Source organism: Theileria equi (genome assembly GCF_000342415.1).
Source record: "Theileria equi strain WA chromosome 4 map unlocalized gcontig_1105316255041, whole genome shotgun sequence".
Taxonomy (NCBI): Eukaryota; Apicomplexa; class Aconoidasida; order Piroplasmida; family Theileriidae; genus Theileria; species Theileria equi.
Genome location: NW_004668225.1, coordinates 537,847 through 561,197, shown reverse-complemented (window position 1 = coordinate 561,197; position 23,351 = coordinate 537,847). Strand labels below are relative to the sequence as shown.

The 23,351-nt window shown below is 41.6% G+C and overlaps 10 protein-coding genes and 1 non-coding gene across 11 annotated transcripts, besides 2 other annotated features; 9 read left to right on the top strand and 2 right to left on the bottom strand.

The window, feature by feature from the left end:
* Positions 1 to 179: 179 nt before the first annotated feature.
* Positions 180 to 2,396, top strand: BEWA_047260 (hypothetical protein; the record flags this gene model as incomplete). The annotated part of the gene is made up of 1 exon (XM_004831656.1): positions 180 to 2,396. The coding sequence occupies one exon, from the start codon at positions 180 to 182 to the stop codon at positions 2,394 to 2,396; it is 2,217 nt and encodes a 738-aa protein (XP_004831713.1).
* Positions 2,397 to 2,881: 485 nt separating this feature from the next.
* BEWA_047250 (signal peptide containing protein) lies at positions 2,882 to 3,735 on the top strand (the record flags this gene model as incomplete). The annotated part of the gene is made up of 2 exons (XM_004831655.1): positions 2,882 to 3,197; positions 3,227 to 3,735. The coding sequence occupies 2 exons, from the start codon at positions 2,882 to 2,884 to the stop codon at positions 3,733 to 3,735; spliced, it is 825 nt and encodes a 274-aa protein (XP_004831712.1).
* Positions 3,736 to 4,217: 482 nt separating this feature from the next.
* BEWA_047240 (hypothetical protein) lies at positions 4,218 to 4,604 on the top strand (the record flags this gene model as incomplete). Its single annotated transcript, XM_004831654.1, has 1 exon — positions 4,218 to 4,604. One exon carries the CDS (start codon positions 4,218 to 4,220, stop codon positions 4,602 to 4,604), a length of 387 nt encoding a protein of 128 aa, XP_004831711.1.
* A 347-nt stretch (positions 4,605 to 4,951) lies between these two features.
* Positions 4,952 to 5,581, top strand: BEWA_047230 (hypothetical protein; the record flags this gene model as incomplete). Its single annotated transcript, XM_004831653.1, has 1 exon — positions 4,952 to 5,581. One exon carries the CDS (start codon positions 4,952 to 4,954, stop codon positions 5,579 to 5,581), a length of 630 nt encoding a protein of 209 aa, XP_004831710.1.
* Positions 5,582 to 7,002: 1,421 nt separating this feature from the next.
* On the top strand, positions 7,003 to 7,216 carry BEWA_047220 (ADP-ribosylation factor, arf, putative; the record flags this gene model as incomplete). The annotated part of the gene is made up of 2 exons (XM_004831652.1): positions 7,003 to 7,067; positions 7,102 to 7,216. The coding sequence occupies 2 exons, from the start codon at positions 7,003 to 7,005 to the stop codon at positions 7,214 to 7,216; spliced, it is 180 nt and encodes a 59-aa protein (XP_004831709.1).
* Positions 7,217 to 7,754: 538 nt separating this feature from the next.
* BEWA_047210 (ADP-ribosylation factor family member protein) lies at positions 7,755 to 12,065 on the top strand (the record flags this gene model as incomplete). Its single annotated transcript, XM_004831651.1, has 2 exons — positions 7,755 to 11,185; positions 11,684 to 12,065. 2 exons carry the CDS (start codon positions 7,755 to 7,757, stop codon positions 12,063 to 12,065), a joined length of 3,813 nt encoding a protein of 1,270 aa, XP_004831708.1.
* A 256-nt stretch (positions 12,066 to 12,321) lies between these two features.
* Positions 12,322 to 13,319, bottom strand: BEWA_047200 (hypothetical protein; the record flags this gene model as incomplete). Its single annotated transcript, XM_004831650.1, has 2 exons — positions 12,322 to 12,900; positions 13,218 to 13,319. 2 exons carry the CDS (start codon positions 13,317 to 13,319, stop codon positions 12,322 to 12,324), a joined length of 681 nt encoding a protein of 226 aa, XP_004831707.1.
* Positions 13,320 to 13,750: 431 nt separating this feature from the next.
* Positions 13,751 to 15,730, bottom strand: BEWA_047190 (hypothetical protein; the record flags this gene model as incomplete). Its single annotated transcript, XM_004831649.1, has 1 exon — positions 13,751 to 15,730. The coding sequence occupies one exon, from the start codon at positions 15,728 to 15,730 to the stop codon at positions 13,751 to 13,753; it is 1,980 nt and encodes a 659-aa protein (XP_004831706.1).
* A 1,520-nt stretch (positions 15,731 to 17,250) lies between these two features.
* BEWA_047180 lies at positions 17,251 to 17,323 on the top strand. Its single transcript has one exon. It is a non-coding gene; the product is annotated as a tRNA-Arg (tRNA).
* A 46-nt stretch (positions 17,324 to 17,369) lies between these two features.
* Positions 17,370 to 17,399: a sequence feature (AT_rich).
* A 1,298-nt stretch (positions 17,400 to 18,697) lies between these two features.
* On the top strand, positions 18,698 to 20,929 carry BEWA_047170 (hypothetical protein; the record flags this gene model as incomplete). The annotated part of the gene is made up of 1 exon (XM_004831648.1): positions 18,698 to 20,929. One exon carries the CDS (start codon positions 18,698 to 18,700, stop codon positions 20,927 to 20,929), a length of 2,232 nt encoding a protein of 743 aa, XP_004831705.1.
* A 528-nt stretch (positions 20,930 to 21,457) lies between these two features.
* Positions 21,458 to 23,249, top strand: BEWA_047160 (hypothetical protein; the record flags this gene model as incomplete). The annotated part of the gene is made up of 3 exons (XM_004831647.1): positions 21,458 to 21,847; positions 21,929 to 22,333; positions 22,467 to 23,249. The coding sequence occupies 3 exons, from the start codon at positions 21,458 to 21,460 to the stop codon at positions 23,247 to 23,249; spliced, it is 1,578 nt and encodes a 525-aa protein (XP_004831704.1).
* Positions 22,701 to 22,816: a microsatellite.
* Positions 23,250 to 23,351: the final 102 nt, after the last annotated feature.

Below are 23,351 nucleotides of genomic sequence, written 5' to 3'. Positions count from 1 at the left end.
ACAATTAAAAATGCCTAATGCATAACACAATTTTACTCTTGTACCAGGTCACTTGTAATATATAGAATGCATCAGGGAAAGTTTTAAATGCCCATCTGGAGTCTTCCTGTTACACCCCAGATGTCTTCCTGGCATGGTCTTCTCTTCCTCAGCCATTATCATCACCCTTGCACAGGAGAATGAGATTTATCGTAACTCTATGCACGATTTGCATAGTTTTACTATCAAACTGTGGAGGTGGTAAAGCCTCAAATCCTCAGGGTCAAGCGACTGCCAGTGCTGCTCTTCGCACATCAGGCACACAGGCTCAACAAGGAGGGGTTAAGGCTGAACTGGATGCTCAATCAGCTCCCCAGCAAATCTCAAAACCCAATACACAGGCTTCTACACATTTTCAGCCTATTCCACAAACCCAGGCTAATCCAGGGGATGATCAAGCGACAGCCACTACTCTTAGTACACCAGGCCCGTCAAACTTGGATAAAAATCAGGTAGAAACATCTACCAAGGAGGACCAACTCACTCCTGTTGTTACGAATAAGCCTGGCACAGTCCAAGATAATTCTGCTGGATCTAAAAACTTTGACATTGATTTAGCTAAAGCAGATCTAGAAAAGGTACTTGTAGACAAGATAGAGGATGAGAACATCACACACTACATGTACCATCCTAATGGAGCTACACATATCCTCTCTGTAAATTTTGGTCCAACTACTCTTTGGACCGCAGGTTATAGTGAGAAGCTATTGCGTGCCAATGTATATCAGAAAAAGGGCTCTTCTTCTCTTGTTCATCTCTACATTAAAAGTTCCGGTAAAGAGGTCCACAAGTACTTTGAAAAGGGCAGTGACAGTTATACTGAACTGGGAATGGATGATTTTAGAGCCAAACATGAAGAACTGCTACGGTCAGAACCAGCTGGACCGACGGATCCGAATAATCTAAGGAAGGGTTCTGGTCACATGCATGACTATCTAAACGTTATTGATATACAAAACCCTGATAAATCGCTTTGTAAAACCTTCGAATGCGTTATGGACGATGTTGATACACTTTTATGCGTTCCGTTTTGGGGATTAAGTGAGGTAAAGTGCGGTTCTACTAGTTTATGGCAGGCAGAGGATGATAAAAGATGTACTCTTCTAAAGATACACTATGATAAGGATAAAAAACCTGTTATGATTCATGCAACTGCGGAATCTTGTTCTGAAGTTGTTGCTTACTCAAAAGTAAAGGATAAAAACAAATGGAAGAATGTTCATATCTACGACAAGGAACTTAAAAATTTCGCTACAACCAGGAATTCTGTTAATGGATTCGTCTTGGATGTCATGGATGTAGAAAAAACAGAAGAATGTGACGTTGTTAAACTCAGTCTCTTTGGAATGTCTACAGTGCTATTTATTCCAAAACCAGGATTCTACACAACCAGAGTTACTTATGGTGATGTACAACTTTATGAATCTAACCAGAGTAAGTGTGAAAGGGTTAATGTTGCTTATGTAACTCGCTACAGCTCGAGTATTTCCCTGATGTTCATAGTTGTTTCAGATAAGGATTGTGCTGCGGTGCATTTTCGTATAAAAAAAGGTGACATGCTTCACTCCCTGGACGAGGAAACATATTTTAAACTAGTAAAAAGTATGAAAACCAGGGAGGTTGGCTTTAACTACCAGACTTATGATATATTATCACCTGATCCAGGATGCAAAACTGTGGAGTCCTCTATGGGTGACATACCGGCAAAGTTGCTCATTCCACCAACTGGAACTTGCATAAACGGATTTACATCGGGCGAAAATATGATTTGGGGATCTGCTACTACTTCTGAAATTTGCGCCTTTGCAATAACATACCTTAAAGGAGGGAATCCTTACATTTTACATCTAATGAGGGTTAATTCTACTGGACAAGAAGAGATATATTACATAAAAGGAGATGATGGATGGAAAGTATGCATAGATCCTAAGAAATTTCTTTCTGGTCTTAGAACACCTGAAAACCCTGTAAACTTTGAGTTGAACCTGCGTTCACAGAAAGATGAGAGGTCACATATAGTTGATATGAGAGCTTTCGTATTTCCAATGATGCTCTTTGTTCCAAAGGCTAACAATGTTGCAACTTCTGTTAAATATGGTGAAGAAAAGGTAATTGGAAGTGTAGGCAAGAAGGAAAGGGTTGCTTTCGCTGTAGTTTACTTCAAGGATGAGAACCCATTCCTCCTGTACATACTTCTTAGAGACTCTTCTTGTAAACCAGAAAAAAAGTACTACGAGAGAAAGGATAATAAGTGGAGTTCTGTAACGTGGAATTTTCGGTGGAAGGTATGGACTATAGGGAAGACGAAGAAGGAGAATTTTAACAAAAAATTAGGTCCAATTGCAGTTTTCAAGTAATGTATCAGGTATTCACTGATTAATCCTAATCAGATCCTGTTGTTTTATGTTATATTAAGTCTACACACTGAGACACTTTAACGCAGTTTAATCTGCCACTATAGGCAGTCACTTTTTAATTTTTAAGGTTTTTCTGGTATATATTATGCATACTCTGGAAGATGATCGGTGGAAACTAAAAGGAGGATAGAATGCGAGATTATGCGATCATCCGCGAGAGGTTAAAAGTCACTCATGCCACTAACAGTCTATAGATACCATGATGAGCTTTATTATAGCAGTGTAGACTGTCCCAGTTTTGACCATGTAGGCTCCACGGAATGATCTCATTTTATTCTCTACAAACACAGCATGGAGTAAAGACTAGGAGCAGGTATAGACCTAGGAAGAAGAGAATGAAAGGAAGAACTCTTCTTTGCCCATGCATTTTACTCCAGAAATGCATTCTCTCCATTGTATACAGACATTTCTCAGTTACGAAAAGAATGAGACTTATCTCTGCCATTCTATCCTTGTACCTTTTCAGGCCAAGCACATGCTTATACGCAGATGAGGAATCATTGGATCTACACACCCTTGATATCTCTCAGAGGTGCAATACTGAATTAGCATCCTTTTCCGAGAAAACCACCGAAAATTCCAACACTTTTATCTACACTGCAAAGGGTGAGGACATAACGTCTATTGTTGAAGGCAGTTCCAAGATATGGAAGGCCGGAACCAGAGAATGTCTTGTGAACTGCAAATTGAATATTCGACAAGATCACAATCCAGTTATACTCTTGACCTTTATAAGGGAAGGTAAGACCGAGTCTAAGTACTTTTTGAAGGAGGACGGGAGTGGACTGAAACCGATGGTGAAGAGTTTGAATACCACCTGAACAAGATGAAGGGAATCTCTGGGGACGCTCAAGAATCCTCACGTTCTTGTGAAAACGTGGAAGAAGATGTAGAACCACTGGATAAGTCAGAAGTAAAAGTGGTTGTAGACCCAGAGTATCATGAATCTCCAGAACAAGTTGAGCCTTTCTCGCAGGAAGTCCAGAAAGAGCATGTAGATAGATCCAGAGGGACCCCTGACATCTCTGACCCGGACAGAGCTATGGTTAATTTGAGAAAACAAACAAAGATGTCAGGTACCAGCTCCACATATGGTAAGGGCAGAGGTGATATTCTCTACGTCGTTGACGGTGATATCTCCATATTGACCGCCAAACCAGATGATAACTTCCAATCTTGCTTTACTTATGAAATGGACGGGTGCTCTTCAATTCTCTCCCTAACTCTTGGAAACGGAAAGACCCTCTGCTATCTCAAAGATGAAGATAGATGGAAATAAATTGACCGCAAAGATTATGACACCGGACTTGAGAGGATGCATAATGGTTTACCACAAGATTTTGTCTCTGATACAAAGCTTGAAGAAACTACCTCCACATATGCAGAGGAACATGCAGACCAAGAGTTCGGAGAAGTGCCACTAGGATTGCCTTCTGGTTCATACATTCTTGACGTTTCTCAGGCTGCAGATGAATACGTGATCAAGATTTATGAGAGCCAGAAGAATGGAGTGAGCGAGAGAAACTATGAAGTCATGGGGAAGGTTGATATAACTCAGGTTTTGGATGATGACAAGCAGATATGAAAGGCTGGAAATAATGAATATGGAATTGTGGTTACACTACTTTCCAGAGAAAACTTTCCAAATCTACTAGTATTGAGGTTAAAGAGGGGTGGGATGGATGTATTCTTGTATCTTATAAAGGTACAATTGCATGGCATGCGATTGCCGAAAATTTATTTTATGTGCAACTAAAGGCTATGAAAGAAGATTACAAGAAGCAGGAAGAGGATTTAAACAAGGAATTGACCAAAAAGGGGGAACTGGAAATGGCAACCGCGGATACTCCAGCGGAGACGGAAGGCCAAGACGAGCAAGTGGCCACGGAACACGAGGATGAACAGACAGAAGCTCCATTATACCAAAGGGAGTCCCAAGAGTTAGATGATAGTGTCGAACAGGATAATGACCAGGGCTCTGAAGAGGATGAAGAAGAAAGTGAGGAATTCCGCGGCCAAGACGTGGGTACCGCCGACGATGTCAAAAGAGTAAATATTTATACAAGTACTGCTAAACAAGATAATATGGAGATAAAGGAATCCGTAGGAAACGAGAATGAGGATACGGACTCAGATCCATCCTTGTAACGACAGCTGGAACTCCTAGCGTGTACCATAGTTGCAACCCAGTGGATAATGTAGGTTATGGATTTAAAAGTTTATGGCCCATACTCTCACATTTAATGGAGTACCCATAAAGAAAATACAAGATACAGGTCCTACTAGTCTTTTTAGTCAATGCTATCAGGCGGTACTCTACAGCCAGTTAGGCCTTACTAGGAGTCGACAATTTCCAATACCCACACCCTTTGCAATATCTCAAATGCCAATTTAATGTCTTATTTCTGTGGTATATGGTACATTCTCTTCCTGTTCACCCCATGTACTGTATCAAGTTCTTCCTCTGCATGATTTCAATTTAAACTGTTGCAAAGATGAGATTCCTTTCTGTCTTCTCTGTATTGTTCCTAGTGAGACTGTCTAGCTGCGATGAGGTTGTCTTTGACCTCTCTTCTCCGGATCCTTCCTTGGCTAGATACTATGAAAGTGCAGTGGATGGAGTAGTCTACCAATCATTCTTCCCCAAGGGACAACTATTCAGCAAGGTAGTGGATGGAGGAGCTACTCTCTGGGAGGCTAAAGGAGAAGAGAGATGTGATGTACTATTCACAAGTGTTGGTGATAGAACAAGAGTCATTCTCCATGTATGGGCCAACGGTATAGACTCCAAGATGATGCATTATGAGAAACTAGACGGAGAATGGAAGCTTGTAACTGTAAGAGTTAAAGGCGTTCCGGAGTCTGAGAAAGTTGTATCTCCAAAGGAACATGCTGAACTTAACTTTGCCAACCTTGGATGTCCCTTGGGAGGATTTTCAGGTTCAGAAGCTAAGCCAAAGGTCACTCTCCCTCCCACAGAATCTAACAATAATGGTGAAGATGCGAGTGAAAACAAGGTGGAAGGAGGTACTCCAGACGATGAGGAAGAGTCCGGTGAATCACAATCAGCAGTCCCTGATCTTCCTGCCGCACCCGTAGAAGAGGACGAGGATGATTCTGAATAGGCTCCAAAGCCAGTCGTTGAGGAAGTGTCTGGGGGATTAATGAGGTATTAAGGCCTTAAACCGAAAGAGGCACAATCTGGGGAATCCGCAGGCCCTTTTCGCCAAGGCAAATAGGTCACTCTTTAATCTTTTGGGATCCGCTGAAGATGATCTTCCAGTTCTTAAACTCACAGCAAAACATCAAGCCCTTAAGCTTGATTATGGAAGCACTATGGGAGGGTTCTAAAGCCTATTCTGCTGTCTTGTATCTGGATCGAGAAAATCCTGCTCTTGTAGTTTTAGAAACAAAGAGCAGTAGGGGTGGTAAATTCATAGCCCACCGTTGCAAGGATGACAAGCAGTGGAAGAATGGTGAAGAAGATGACTGTAATTCTAGGCTTAAGAAACTAAAGAATACACTCGTATATTAACACGTTTAATCTGCCGATAGGCATTTTAAATTTCTTCCATAGCTGCTATTACCCATAATACATTAAATCGTTTAATTCCAGAAGCCATAAACTCCACAAACTGTTTAGCCCTTTGTCACCTAAGTCCCTTACAGCTGGTTACAATTTGGCTCTTCCAAGTCATCGGTTTATATGCCATGAATTGTGATTGGTCCGTGCCTTTTCAGCGGCCATAATAAGCTACATGCAGCACGGTCGAACAATTTAGTGGTACATTATCCAACACCCTAGTACCTACATTGTCCGAATGCCTAAATTTTCCGTTATCCTTAGCTTATAGTAAAGATTAGCCTCCTTAGCTACTCTTCCTCATCCATACATTCATCCTCCCTCTAGCTGGTTCCACAGGTCGCCAATCATTCACCCAAAGACCCCTTGCGACTATACATCATCCATAAATCCCATGAGATGTCAGAAAGTCTGCATTTTACCCGTAAAACTCTTCATTTAGAAACCTTCCTGAGCTCAGCCCCGTGGGCCTCCAAACTCCTTTGTGGATTCATACTCCCGCAGAATCTTGATACAAACACCCATTTAGCCATCCACATCCTCATTTTCGACGCATATAGGCATCCATTAACTCACATTTTTGTCAATGCACTGGAGCCGCAAAACGACGTCTATTCATTCTCTCCGGAACCCATAGCAGCTGTCTACCGATCTATTGAGCCTAGATGAATGATCAATTATGCCAGAAAAGCGACAGAAATCTCAATCTCATTCTTCAGGGTAGACTGGCGGATACGCTGGTTCACTCTGCCACTTTTTTCTTCCTTGAACATCCTTCCAGGTACCCTTGGCTCTTCCAGCAGTTCCTCCGTTTTCTGATTGTAATATACGAGCCTTTTGGATACCAAGTGGATAAAACGGGTGGTCTTGCCGCCAGTTGGCGCTATACCCACATGGTGCGTACACACTGGGTGGTCAGAGTCTAAGTCTCGATTTGGCGGCCGAGGGTAGGACTGCGGCAAGATGGGCCTTTTGAAGGTCATAAGGAAGACCAAGCTCTTGGAGAAGGAGATGCGGATTCTCATTTTGTAGGTTTTGCGTCCACTTTTAAATTCTCTACAGGGGACTCGATAATGCCGGAAAAACGACGATTTTGAAGAAGATAAACTCTGAAGATGTCTCTAAAGTTGAGCCAACGGTCGGATTTAGCATAAAAAGCCTCGAATATAATGGGTAAGTTGGATGGAGAGGAATGGGCTTGGCAGTTGGCTCTCTTCCGGCTTTAGAGAAGCCTTGGCCTAGCCTTGAGCGTTTTTGGAGGATAAAGATGATGAAATGTACTCCAGGGTGCCCAGAAAGTCCATGAGTTGGGAGAAGAGCCGAGATCAAAACTTTTGTGGATGTGGTTTTGGTGCTTCTCCACGGGTATTTAGTCAAGACAGGGGTATTCTAAGTCCATGGAGAAGTTGAGGACTGGCAGGTCCCGAAGAATGAGGGACTGATGGTGACTCTAAGAAGCCTATATAATAGAGTATGTCTACTCCACCAGAGACTCTCTATACTCCAATAGACCATCCATACTGTACTACTGAGGACTGTGTTGATAGCTGCTCCTGTCATTCTGTGGATAGTCTCTCTGACGGTGAGCTAGTTGTGAGGGAGGATGAATGTATGGATGTCTATGGATTAACTAAGGTACTGGTATGCTCCCTTTGGTCGCATTGAGACTACTCATGGATCTCAGAGTTTTGAAAGTTTAATATGTAAAAGTATGAATGTTTTCCAAAGACATAGATATAAGCAAGAAATGCAATGGGTTTTGCAAGAACAATATACAGATTGGGGCTGTAACAGGTAAGGTTAATGGAGCTGGAAAATATGGATATTTCAAACACTACTATTTGTTTGGACAATGGATAGAAAAGCTCAACTACACTGGAAAACCTCTTCGGATAGGAGATGGTAAGAAAAAAGGCTCTAAAAAATCTTTTAGCGATTCATATGATAGACTATATGAGGTGGCAACTTACTACTCTTCGTTATATGATAAAGGTTCTAGCTCCATAAAAACCCCTCTGATCCTTGGTGTCAAGGATAGACCTGGAGGAAGCTACACATGGTACGAGAATACCGGAGATTGTATAACATGGAAGGATATCGATGGCCAGGGAGAATTCCCCAAATATAGCAATCAGTCTACTGAAGACTTTACTAAGAAACTAGATAAACTCTCATGTACTCTTCACCACCTTCATAGAGCTGATATACAGAAGGATTATAAGCAAGAAGGTACTTATAAATGTGCTATTTGTAATAAAGCAACTGTTAATGTTAAACATGAAAAGATTTGGGGTATTTACACTAAGATTGATCACATCCCACTAGAAACTATTCCTTATCATGTTACATACAAAGATACTCTGATTAAATCCCAGGAACCTGGTGGCGGCAAATTCACACCACTCTCTGTCAAAAAGGGTGATCGCATCTATGTTTATTACTGGGAGGGTGACAATACTCATGATAACCCTCTTTTGATAGAAGTTAAACCCAATGTTGGACAGTCTACTTGGTATGAAAACATAGGGGAATCCGGTGGAAAGCATAACAAGTGGAGAAAGCTGGAAAAACAGGAGATTTCTGGATTTTATAGCTCCAAACCTTGTACTGGTGACCTAAAGAAAAGATTGGATTTCCTTAACTGTTCACTCAATAATGCTGTTAGGATTAAGTTAGGACTGGACTCTGGTTGCCATGATTTCAGGGATGCCAGACACAATAATAGGATAAACACTCGTCATAATGCTACGATAAACAGACAACTTTTTCTTTCAGCCTATGAATATACACATAGTAGTGTATATAAGAATGAGAGGTTTGCTGTGGCAGAGGTCCTACTTCAGGGCACAAGACAGAAAACAGGATCAGGAAACCTCTTTTTCAAGAATATTACTAAAGTCTCTTCATATGAATCAAACTGTAGTCCTGGGATTCCGTTCCTACTTTGCATAGAATATGGAACTAATGATAAGAAATGCCAATGGTACCAGAGAGAATATAATAATACATGGAAGGAAGATACTAACTTTTCTGGTAATATTGGACAGGCTTTGGAGCAGGCAAAGATTTCCTTTAGGATAAAACAATGTCTTTCTCCTAAAATTAGTCTACAAGATGGCCTAAAAATTAACATTGAAGAAAAACCAGATAGTGGTACACTTAGCAATACGTACGAAAGTATCTATGGTTCTCAGGTTATTTCAATATTTGTCACTAAGAGTACAGATAAACTACCGAAGGGCTTCTTTAAAATTACTCAGCAACCAATCACAGGAACACCTTTTAAGCTAAGTAAGGCACTCAGTAGCAATGGAGATAAGATAGGAGCGGGAAGTGGGACCATACCTAATGTAGAAAATGTCTGTGTATACTTTTGGGTTGAGGCTCCAAATAAACCTATCCTACTTGAAATTAAGAAACAGAATGAAGACCCTAAGTACTATAGTAGAGGTGATAGCAAAGGTAGCTCATGGATACAGGGTAGTTACGATAAGCTAACTTCTGCTGATTTGAAAGAAATGCTTGATGACCAAAACTGTCATAGGAATATTACAATACCGATTGATCTAAATGACCCTGCCAATCTTGAACAATTTTACAAGGCCATTGAGAAAAAGATTATTCCTACTACTCCATACCTAAGTAAAATACATGTATCTTCATCACAATTTCCACCTCCAAAAACTCCTCTCGGAGGCGAGTACATCGTTAAGGAGTACACGATTAAAGGTGGTGCAAGAATATCCAGAGTTACATTTGATGGCAGATATACTGACATTCCTCCTACAGATCTGATAACTGGAATTAGAATATGTTCTTGGAAGAATGAAGGTAAACCTGAAAAAACCCCTCTTCTTGTAGGATTTGTCAAAAATGGCGTAATAGACTGGTACGAAAATAGTGGAACTAAATTACCCTATACAAAATGGAAGCCTATTGATGGAAACGAATCAAAAGGTTACTATGATAACGCTGGAACAGGATCCAATCCACAGAAGGAACTTACAGACAAACTTGATGAAGTGAGTTGCAGAGTTCATCGTACTGTTAGCATAGATATCTCAAGAACAAATAGGGAAATATATTGCCATAGTATTCTTGGACATGAAAGGAGAATCAAAGTTAAGAGGGATATCAGTAGTTCATTCAAGGAATATACAGGTTATGAGCACATTTCTGCCATCAAGGAACAGGATAAATTTATAGTAACTTCCATAGTCAATAAGCAAGAGAAACAATATGTAGATGGACTTCCTTTCAGAGATGTTGATAAGGTCACTGTATACTATCCAGTTTGTGATGAAGGTACTCCTGTTGCTATACGTATTGAAAAGGAAGATAATAAAGAGGGTACCACGTGGCTCAAGAAAGAAGCTAAGGGAGATGAATGGAAAATCTTTGTTCCAGGCTCAAAAGGTAACTTTATAGATGAAAATTCCATAAAGGATACTTTAGAAGATGTAAGAAAAACTTTAACTACATGTCAAGGAATTACGGTAGGAGGTTTACGTCTTAAATCCGCGATATCACCTGCTAATACTGAAGCACCTGAAGATAGTTCTAGTGACTCTGATGAAGATCAAACTAATAGTACAGAAGGCGATGACGATAAATACCACGGATCTGAAGGTCATGGTCGAATAGTAGCGGACCTGGTAACTTTGGGGAGTATAGCATCCACTTTAGCTACTGCAGCTGGAGTATATGCTACGGATACAGTTCTAAAAGCGACAATTCCAACCCTTGGACTACCAAGCACAGTTATTAGTATGGCAAAAGATACTCTCAAAGCTATGGAAGACAGCTTTTCTGCATCTAACAAGGCTCCTGAAGCCTCACCTCCACAAGATACTCCTGTAGATGGTGGAGGACAAAACCATGCTCTTCAACCCCAAGCTCCTCTTCTTAGTTCTGAATATCTCTCTACTACCTCTGTTCCTCTTGCTACTACTTCTACTGGACCTACTTCTACTGAATCTACTAAAGCTCAAACTCAAGCTCTATCAACCTCAGTCCCTTCTGCTCAAGGAACTCCTGGTCGTGAATCTCCTTCTCATGGAGCTTCTGGCTCTGACTCTCCTACTGATATAAAGACTATCTCTATTATCACATCTTCCGTTCTTGTATCTTCAGGATCCATAACAGGGTTTGCTTACTGGATCTACCAACGCTTTGCCGGAGAACCCTGGGTCAGACAGATATGAGTATGACTCTGCTCAACCTCTATCCTCAGCCTCTTTTCCTGGAACTTCTCAACAAGATTCTACTCTCCAACCTAATACTCAAGATGGAACTGCTCCTTCTGAAGGTGCTAAATCTGTAGATGGTACTGCTTCTTCTTTTACTGGTCCTGAACTTGTTACCGCTACTACTAGTCTATGGTTAACCTTTGGAACACCATCTGCTACTCTTACCGGAGCTGGTGGTCTTACTGGACTTGGTTGGTGGGTGTTTAAACGTTCGAAAGGAGACCCTTGGGTTAGACAAATTTGAGTCTATGGAGATACTCTAGAGATACTGCCATGGACAGATACCAGGGGGAATATAGATCACCATTTTCTCATCCTTATCCACATTCATCTCAACTGCCCTCAAAAAGCCACAAACTCATTCATCTACATTTCATCTTAACACATTTTTGTAGGTACCACTTAAACTTTTGGGACGTTGGAGGTCAAAAGAGTATCCGTGCCTTTTGGAGAAATTACTTTGAAAACACAGACGGTCTCATTTGGGTCGTAGACTCTGCAGATGTTGCACGAATGGAGCTCTCGAGGGACGAGATCCTAAAGATTTTGCGGGAAGACCAAATGACCAGGACAACACTTTTGGTCTTTGCAAACAAGCAGGACATTAGAGGTGCAATGTCCCCAAAGGAAATTAATGAAATTCTTGGACTGGACGTAATTGCTCAAGACAGAAGCTACAGAATCCACGGCTGCAGTGGAGTTGAAGGTGACGGTCTTTTGGATGGGATCGCTTGGCTCGTGGACGATATTGCTAATCGGATGTATAACAGTGGATAATGTATTATAATGCTACTCGATTATACATGTTGCGATAATGCAGATGGAGAATTTACTGGGCATTCTCCTCCTTCTTTTCACTTTGTTTGGCCTCTGCTGTGGTAAAATACTCGGCCTTTTCTAAAATCTCCGTCACCTTTTCCTACAATAACTTGTAATGCGTACAACTCGTCAATAGTCTAGGGGAGAAGCTGGGAAATTTGGGCGATAGCAGAGTGAACGGGCATACATGCTCTAACAAATCCACATTTAATGACTACACCGACGTTACATTCTCAGATCCCTCCTTCTCCGTACAAAAGATTAAATGATAGGCAGCCATCATGCTAATTTCCTTCCATTCTCCACCCTTGTCTCTGTGCAGCGCTCTATATTCCCTCCGTCTGGCCCTCTTGAATCCCATCATTAAGAGCGTATCATTAGCTCTAGAGTATGCATAGACATGTGTGCATTCCCAGTCATCTTGAGATCTCCAGAGAGTGCCACCGCTATAGATCACTCTTGTGACATAATATTCACGCCATGGAGTTACGGATATAGGATATTCGCTCTGCATTTCGCCTTCAATCTCAAAGAGTTTACTGTCCGGATTCGTGAGATCCATAGTCACAGGTATCCGCTGATAGGGTGTAAAGTCTTCTTCCACACGTACTATGACTGGTCCTTCAGGCTGTCCATTTACATCGTTGGCAGTAGACAGTGACTCCCGGCCAACACTTCCACAGTGGCATAGGGGAAGGAGAAAGAATAGGCAATGGACAAATCTTTTCATATCAAAATCTGTCTTTATGGGAAAGGTCCCAGTGTTACTCACAGAAGATCCTAATATGTGACGCTATTATTATCCTTGAAGTGCATTTATAAAAGTGTACATACCAATAACACATGCAGACCCCATCCATCCTGTGGGACACAACGGGCTACAGCGCAAGTTGGTATGAGAGGGTGCAGAGTACAGCTTTGTGGATACCAAGGGATGTATGCAGTATGTGTAACTAATTCCACCAGTATATCCACCTCATACTGGTTATTATCGTCATCTTTATACTACCCTGCCATGTAGTATAAATTTCCTATAAGGTACTCTTGCCCATGTTCCCCTACTTATGCACCCAGCATACCCATTCTAACAATCGTATCCATTCAACAAACCTTTAAAAATCCGTGAACATCGTCGTTACAGAGTGCAACTCCCTCGTCTATTTGTTCGATTATAAAGTGTTTTGTCTCGTTTATTTGCTTGACAATCTCCATCGTCGGTGGGTCGCTAAATATGAATGTGAAGAGGAAAACGTACATGAATGAATGCATAGATTGCAAGGTGTATAAGGGTAAACTGGGTTTTATATTATCCAGTAAATGGATGAGTTCCGGGTATAAGGTACAAGGACGTCTTCACAGTGAATGAAAGTCTAATGTTCATCCATGGTAGTACTCCATCAATGTCTCAACTGGTGTGAGCAGAATTGTCAGTATGGATGGTATATTCCCCTAGGGAGTAAGAGTTCACAAGTGGATCTATGCATACTCAATATGGTACTCCTTACTAATCCATAAAAACACTCTATAAACCGCTGAGATACTCCCTGATTTACTCCATCTCTTCCAGTATCCATTCATGGTAGTGCTCCATTAAACCAACTAGTCAGTACCCAAGCCAGTATCTAGAGTATCTCCATAGAGTCCTAAATCTGTCTAACCCAAGGGTCTCCTTTATAGCGATTATAAAGTTTCCATCCTCCGAAAAAGGTTGCGCCAGCTCCGGCAAGAGGGCCACCATACATGCCAGCACCAGTGAGAATAGCGGTAATACCAACAGAGGCTCCACCATCAACAAGAGCAGCAGTACCAGGAGTAAGAGAAGGAAGAGAAGATTGAGTAAGAGTAACTTCATCAGTATGAGGAGTAGGACCTTTAGCTTCAGAAGTAGATACTCCAGAGGCATGTCCACAATGAGTTTCAGGTAGAGAAACAGAACCAGTAGTGGTTAGAAGAGAAGTAGTTTCTTCTATAATATCGTGCGAATTAAAACCACCCATAAGTACTGGACTAGGAGTAACACCACTTATTCCAGGTAAGTATCTAGTAGCAGAACCACTTATGAGCTCAGAAGCAGCACCAGTAGACCTGGAACCAGAGATTCTACCACCTGGATAGAGTCCAAGTTTAGCAGATTGTTTAGCCGCAGATCGTTCTTTTATTGCATTAACAGCTTCCTCTCGGATTTCTTGCCTTAGTTTTCCCTCGTCAAGTTGAGTAATTCCTGCAGTACATTCTCCCAAAGGGTCACAACCAAGATCTTTTAGATATATCCATAGTTTCATCCACTGTCTACATTCAAGCCCATTCTGTAGGTGAGTTTCTGGTTTGATATCGTGGATACCAGGTATCCATGTCCAAAGGGCATCGTCCGTAGAGCCTTTCTTATACCAACCTCCATACGGAGATTTCCCACAGAGATAGATTAACACTGGATTCTCCATCTGACAGTAAAACGTACATACACTTTGTATGCCTGATATTGGAAATGGTGCTCCGTGCAATTTTATATTTTTCCTATCGTTATAATTATCATTCTCATTGTAAAAGATACCAGCAAGATTCAAATTAGTCCCGGTAATGGAGTGTTTGTAAAATTTAGTGGATCTTCCGTGATAATGATTAACTGATATTTCCTCCACAGAGACCTTATATTCATTTTTATGGTCGGTGCAACAATATGGCAACCTATTACTAGCATGACTAGTAGAATGTCTTTTAGTAAGATTTAGGGTAACGTTGTTATACCATTTGCATAACACCTCATCTAGTTTTTCTGAAAGAGCAGATGTTGGAGTATATCCATTATTTCCATAGAAACCACTACTTTTTCCAACATATCCTGTCCAGTTTTTTCCGTTGGCGTTTATGCTATAATACCAAGTAGATGTTCCATCGTTTTCTGACTTAAATTCTAGCATGAGAGGTACGTTTATAGCACCTGGATAAGAGTAGAGTCTTATTTGAGAAACTAAATAAGTGGGAGGAGTCAAATCAGTAGTATCTTTTCCCTTATATGTAACTCTAGATATCTTTGTGTTACTGGGAATGTTGTATGCTGTAGTAACGTAGTTACTGCCAGGTGGAGGATCAGGTGGTTTTGTAGATGTCATCTTTCTATAATTCTTTAGACAGTTTGATTGAGAATCTTTGAGAAGATCACCTGATTGAGAACCTGTTATGTTGAAAGGGATTGCATTGTTATTGTGACAGTTCTGATTATCTAAGGCTTGTTGTTCATTCATTTCACGCACCCAAGCGGGGGTCCAATCATTAGCATAGCTACTTCTAGCATAATAGATAGGTGTACCACTCCCCTGGGTGGTTATTCCAAGTAGGATTGGATTAGTAGGTACTCCATCCCAGTAATAAACGGAGACACCAGTGACTTTTGGTATGGGTACGTCTGGAGATCCCACAGTTGTTCCTATTTTTCCTCCACCACCGGCGAGCGTCTTATTTAGAGTAAATGTGTATCCATCTGGAACGCTGTGAGTATACTTGGTAAAGTTAGTGACATTAGGAATAGGTTTCTTTTTGGCCTCTAGGTTATGTATATTCTTGTTGTCCGGACAGATACATTTTGGTCCACTACAGTGTACATCTAACGTTAACAGATCTTTCATCCTCCATGTCCATAGAGAGTCTGCTCTTTCAAAACTCTGAGATCCATGAGTAGTCTCAATGCGACCAAAGGGAGCAGACCGGTACCTTAGTTACTCCCTACTCATCCATACATTCATCCTCCCTCACAAGCTCAACTAATTCGTACTGGATTTTATTATTTTTATTCATACAAAACTGCATTATTATCCATGGTCACATGAATCTGCATATACAGCTCACAATCCTTCCTTCAGTCACAAAAATCTGGAGAATACCGACTCCCATCCTGCTATTGTTGTATTATACAACTCGATGCTTAGCATCTCATAATGGCTCATTCCTTCCATCTCATACTCTCTTTGGTCGCTTATGCTCCACTAGTAGAATAAGAGAATCTCTAAAGAGCCTAATGGAGTGAGAATAAGTGACCAATCAGGCTCCTATACTCCGTGTACTAGCCACTTCGCTCATAGAGTCTTCATTACTCTTCCACTCGTTACACTCATTCCATCGTGACCAACCACCTTGTCTATCTTTTTTCTAGAGACTCCCCGCAGTAGTCTAGTACTCCCTCAGAACTCCATTATTGCCATATCTCTAGAGTACACAAGCTCCTATACTAAAGTATACTTTCAGTCCTCTACTCACTAGGCTCATAGAGTCTCTATAACTCTTCCATTCGTTATGCTCATTCCATAGTGATCTACTCCCTAGTCTCCGACGTCGGTAGGTCACCTGTTTCAGTACTCCTTACACTCGTACTTTCACAGTGAGAATCCTACTAGACGGAAGAGCTCCCTTACGGTCACTCTGGTTCATTCTGTTCACCATCCCTCATTCTTCGGGACTCATCCTCTGCTTTGCTACGGACTTGTAATACTCCTGCCTTGACTAAATACCCATGGACCGTCACCTTTTACACTCCGTACACCAAGCATTACACTTTCCATCTCCTTGATCACCAAACTTACCATTTGAGAAGCGTCCCGCTGAGCGCCAGGACCATCTTGTCGGTAGCCCCTGGAAAATCTGAGCTTTTGCCAAACTTGACGGGAAATTTCGACTAAATGGAACCAACTGATGCCAAAGACACATTCACTCTGGTGAGGCCCTCATATGTCGTCAACCTCCCAAGTTATCACTAATGTACAAACATGTAGACTAAATGAAGATGTTTAGGTGGCCTAGTGGGAATAAAAACGACTGACGACCACAAGACGCCGGTGGACACAAGGGGTACCTAGAAGATGCGAGTACACTGATGCGTCTCTTCCTCCACACATTCCATTCTTCTTCCTTGTTAGTGGCTATTCTACAGCATTAAGAGGCGCTATAGAATGTGCGTCCTATGCATTAGTGTAATATGGCGACTCTGCTACATTTTGGCGACCCAGATGACTGCCATTCTTGGAGACGTCCACTGCAAAGAGGTCATTATACCTGCAGTTTTGCTCATTAAATGTCTGCGGGGTGACTCTACATCTACCCTGTGAAATGTGTGCACCTCCATATCTTTGCAAAAATGAGGCTGCTCGGTCGAGTGTGTGTAGCGTAATGGATAACGCGTCGCCCTCCGGAGGCGAAGACTGTGGGTTCGAGTCCCATCACACACGAATCCTCATTCCTGGCTCTTGCTTTTTTCTTCTTGGCCTTTGTCTCTATTTTTGTTTAATTTATTTTTAATTATTACTCGAGGCTCGATGGGCCTCTGTCGCTCCCTTTCCTCTAGGCTCCGGGTCTCTTGTCATGTTGGCTCTCCCGTTGGCAGTTTTCCAGCCGTTTCTCGGTTCATTTACGTTATGCATTTCTATAAATCCGGAAATTGATGACTGACTAGGCCATAAACATTCCCTGGCCAGAGCTAGAGACACTCTACAGGGAGCGTAGAAAATTCCTCGCCAGACATTCTTCCAGGTACCCCTGTCTTCTATCGCTCCTCTGGCCATCGTTCAGCTGTAGAGACCACGTGATAATCCTACTCTTCCTTAAGCTCCCTGACGGTCGCTTCATTCCTCCGGCTAGAGCCCATGGGTCCCCAAGGCACCAGAATCTCGGCCATTTTCTGCTCAGTACCAATTTTTCATCATTTATCCGCAATATTGCCGTAGCTCTTGCCATAATTTTATCGCAAAATAATTCCGGGCGTTTCTGGCACCGTTTCTGGGCTACAATTTGGCAAAGGAGGAGATAAAATGGGCGTTTGACATACTATTGACCATTTTCAGCCCATTAAACTCTTTGTATCAAGTCAAACATCGCCAAGAAGGGGAAATACGCAATGAACGACCTGGATGGGCTGATTGTCAACATCAAAAGGGACCCAGAAGCCCACAGGGACCTTTTCGAACACAAATGGCAGGAATTCAATGCAGTTTTGGACGTCATTCGAGTGACTCCACATCTCTACAATGCAGAAGCCATGAAGCTACTAGACTTTGTCTCACACGTAAGTTAATGAATGGAGCGTAGCGGAATGAATGCGAACTACTAGCGGAGCTAGGAGGAGCTTTGGCGACTAACAGGAGCCTTACGGCGACCCCTGGGAGCTTAAGGAAGAGTAGGATTCTCACTGCGTATGTCCATAGACCAAAGCAGGTGACCTACCGACGTCAAAGACTAGGTAGTAGATCACTATGGAGTGACTGTAACGAGTGGAATAGTGATGAAGAGATGCTAGGCATCGAATTGTGTATTCGTAGGTAGATGGAGGAATAAGTTACCATTATGAGATTCTCAGCATTGAGTTGTCTAAGTCCCAAGGAGGACCATTTTTAGAGACTTACAGCAGCTCTAGTGATTAGTAGTTGTGGAGGTGTTTAGCATTCTCTAGGAAACTGAATGTTTAGAATGATGGAATGTGTTACATAGGATCACCCAGTAAGCTAGTTGTGAGGGAGTCTATCTCTGCTGTATGCTCCCTTTGGTCGCATTGAGATACTCATGGATCTCAGAGTTTTGGAAGGTCATACTCTATCGAATCATGGAGGATGAGTGCTGGAGTGTTAAAGTTAAATGTGAAATGTTGTGGACCAGTCTGTACTTGCCAGCCTAATCCTCTTGGCATTACCGCCAATAAATGGGTTGATCAGCCAACCAAAGGATTTACCAAATATGTTCATAGTATTACAACAGGAGGCACATTTACTCTAAATGGAAAAGTAGATGGAAGTAAGGTAGGGTCAGCAGGAAAATCTACTAATAATGTTAGGTCGGTATCAGTTTACTACTGGAATGGAGCCCCTGATAGACCAATCCTTATTGAAATTATCACCAATAGTGGTGGTGGCACAACTACATTCTATGGGAAAAATGGCATTGGAGGACACTTATCTTGGTTGAATGGCCCAGTTAAAGATAAGACTCTAATACAAGCACTTGATGATTTTAACTGCAAGATTAATAATGTAGTTCCATTTGATATACAGGACTCTCAATCTGGTTCTATTCTCAATGACTCAAATTCCACCTGTATAGAGAGCAAAAGGATAACCCAATCTAATCTTCTACAAAATCCTCCTGGTAGTGACTATGTTTCTAAAGCATACATCATTACTGCTAGTCTTAATACAGGGATATCCAGGGTAACTTACAACGGTAAGCCTACTGACATTTCTACTCCTAATGAGACAATTGATTTAATCACACTTTATTCATATCCAGGAAGTATAGAAGTCCCTCTTATGATCGAGTTCAAGCCATCAAACAATAGGATATCTAGATGGTTTCATAGTAAAAACACTGGTGAACACGGTAAAGAATGGAAAGAACATGGCAATGATCCTGGATTTTACACCGCAGACAGTGATCCTAAGCCTACTGCAAAGCTGTCAGAAAAACTGGATGAAGTGTTATGCACAGAATATGGCAATGTTACCCTGGATTTATCACACGCCAGAAAGTCTGGGAACTATTGTTGCAGTGAACATGGTAGTCATAAAGGCACAGGTAGAATCTCTGTCACACCCGGAGAGATCACAGTAAATGGTGAGACAAAGACTGACTACTACAAGCATGCCATTACCGATAGCAGATATGGACTTGCCGGTATATATTATAATGATAGTGGAGTTAATATGAGGAAAAATGTAAAGCTCTCGGGAGTATCATTTCCCGTCTCTGTAAATGGTGTCTACTTCTTTTATTGCGCAGGGGAGGAACCCTCACTCATCTATATTAATAGTGATAGTATTATGACCAAGGGTTGGTACAAGAAGGATACTGGAGAATGGAAATGGATCTCTGAGCTGATTGGCATAAACTCTAATGACATAGAAGGTGGACTTACTTGTGCGAAATGGAGAAAGCTTTTCGAGATACTCAAAGGATTTAATTGTAGTGATTTGCAAGAGTGTTCCTATACCGATCATTTAAAACAGGCTAAAGAGGAAAACGAACTCAAACTACAAGAGGAAGAAGCAAACAATGAAAGAGAAAATGCTAAAAAACAGAAGCAGAAATCTACTCATACTCCTACTAAAGAAGATGATCCAGTCTCTCAACTTCCTAAAACTGCTATGTCTGCTCCTCAAGAACCTGGTCCTCCCCCTTCTGGAGCTAAACCTGAATCTGTTGAAAAAGGCGATAGAGGGGAATCTGGAGATTCTAAAACGCTTGGACCTCAAGGACCTCCTGGTCCATCTGGTAATAAAGGTGAATATGGCCATAGTACAGGAAAGACTAAGACTAGGAGATTAATAGATAAGGGTTCTAGTTCGCCATGGTATAAAGATTTTGATTTTACGAGATTGATTGGAAATGTAATTGCCCCTCTTGCTCCTCAAGCTAAAGCTAAAGTTGAATCACAAGATACTGTCAAAAATACCACTGTTCAAACTGGTGGATCTACTCCTGTCACTCCTCCTAAAGTTGAACTCACTCCAGCTTCTCTTACTCCTGATGCTACTGTTGCTTCTAGTCAATCTAGTGGTAATGAATTTACTTCTCCATCTACTACTTCTCAAACACAAACTGCTGCTGATGGTACTGATCCTCATAATCCTCCTGTTCGTCATTCTACTGAAGAATCTCTTCCTGAAGCTCAACCTGCTGAATCTACTAAAGCCGCTTTTGTTGGTCCTGAAGTTGCTGCCGCTGGTTCTGTACTATGGACAACATTTGGAGCATCCTCTGGTACTCTTGCCGGAGCTGGTGGTCTTACTGGATTTGGTTGGTGGTTGTACAAACGTTCTAAAGGAGACCCTTGGGTTAGACAGATTTAGGAGTCTATGGACTCTCCAGTATGGAGACTAGGGAATCTGTACTGAGTAGTTGATCTAATGGAGTACTACTATGGAAGGATACTTGGACCAGTAAGGAGTATCATATTGAGTATGCGTAGGTCCACTTGTGGACTTTTGTTCCCTAGGGGAATACGCCATTCGTCCATACTGACAATTCTGCTCACACCAGTTGAGAAATGAATGGAGTACTGCCGTGGAAGGATAATAAAGGGTCCTACTCCTTAGGCTCCCTGACAGTCACTTATGCTACACATTATGGTTACATACCTTTCACTGTTAAAGACCTACTAGTTGCTCACGGTCCTCCATCACTTCATATTATACATTTCATCACCAAACATTACACTCAAACTACAGACTGTCCCATACTACTCCCAAAGTTTTACTCAAAAGACAAATATCGATGAGCTTTTCGTCAAGGACCAAGACTACCACTGCAAGGGACGAGAATTGACATTGATGCTTGTAGAGTATCTAAAAGAACACAAGAATACAATCGAACCGAAAATGAGAAGGATAATCATTGGCTCGACATTTCTACTGCGTAGTAAACGGCAAATTGATGTCTTTACGATCTTGCCTATCTGGTTATCACTTTTAGACCTTGAGGATAAGGACCAAAGAAAAAGACTCTTTACCTTTATAGTCAAGGACTTGACAAACTTTCACAGGCGTTTTAAGGATCAGCAAACGATAAAATCCATCAAGAAATTGCTCTATGACAAAATCATGCATGGAAGTACTAACGTCAGGATCCTCACCTGCTGTATAGCTGTGGAACTCTATAAGAGGAACATTTGGAAGGACCCTGTCACCGCAAACATCCTTGCAAACTGTGCCCTCTCAAAAGATGCCAAACTTGTCATGGCAGCCACTCACTTTCTCCTCGGTACCAAGGTTTGTTTGTTCATACTTGTTCCTCAATAAATTCATTGTCTTTACTATTTATAAGCCGTATAAATCGCATTAATCCTGTAGAACCATTACGATGTGACATTTGCTGCTGAGACCAAGGAAGAGAATGTGGATACGAGTACAAAGATTGTCCAAGCAGCGTGTTTACAGATTTATTCTCCACATGATTTTGCGGAAAAGCTCTTGCAGAGATGTATGGATGCATCGTTTTCACACAAACTTACAATGTTGAATCTGATCTCCAGGTTAATCAGCACGCATTCGCTCCTCCTGCCAAACTTTTACATGTACCTGCTAAAGTACATGAACCCAAAGCAAAAATTGGTTACAAAAGTCCTCGCCATAGCCGCTCAAGCTGTGCATGTGGAAGTGCCTATTGATGTACTGGAGCCACTAGTCAGACATCTCATGCAAAACTTTGTCGCGGAAGATAGAGGAGATGATGTCATTACAGTTGGAATTAATGTGGTAAGTTATCTGTGCAGTATATGATAGCATGGAGGGGTGTATGAAGGAAACGCAGACGAACTGCTACGTCATGCTCAAACTCCATGCTATCATACAATTAGTCCATCTGTTCACAGCCATAATTAAAATGTAGATCCGTGAGATTGCTGTGAGGTCTCCAAAGGTTCTGGACAAGGATACAATTGCTCAAGTCGCCGAATTTAGGAGATACAAGTCTAAAAATGTCACAATGGCCACAAAGGCGCTCATTAACTTGTATCGCACCGCAGCACCCGAACTGCTACATCCTAATCTAAGGGGAAGAGAAGCCGGCACCAAACTCTCCAAGGAAAAGAAGAGGAAACGTGAAGAAGGCGGTGCAGAGACAGATGATGATACCTATGAAGAGGATCCAGAAGTTGAAGACGAGGATGATGAAAAGAATGAAGACTATGAAAGTGGTGAGGAAACAGAGGAAGATGATGCTAGTGACGATGAGGAAGAATTTGAACTCGATGGCTACGAGTTAGATGTCGATGGAAAAGACACTAGTGATGGCCAAGAGGATGAAAATGAGGGAAAGGAAAATGAAAGTTCCAGCGATGAAGAATCTGACGCTCCTCTTGGCGTAATCGACCCAAACAGTCTAAAGTTTGGAACAAAGGCTAAATATTCTGCATCCGAAAAGAGGTCTCAGAGCATTAAAAATCGCATGGAAAAGAAACTTGCACGAAAGGTGGCCAGGAGCTCGGCAGGAAAGAAACAGAGTACAACCAACAAGGTAAAGGCGCGTAATAAACCGGCACTAATGGCACTCCAAAGTAGACGAGTAAAGAATAAACAGGCACAGAGTCTACAAGATAAAATGATGACGCTGAAAAAACACATTAAAGGTCTAAAGAAGGGAAATGCTAAAAAGAAAAAGAGAAGATTCTAGGGACTCTATCTCTTGCATTCCAATGTAGTTGTTTTAATGACATGTTGATTATATATACAAAGTACTAGGATAAATACGCTCTACAGATGATGAAATTACAAC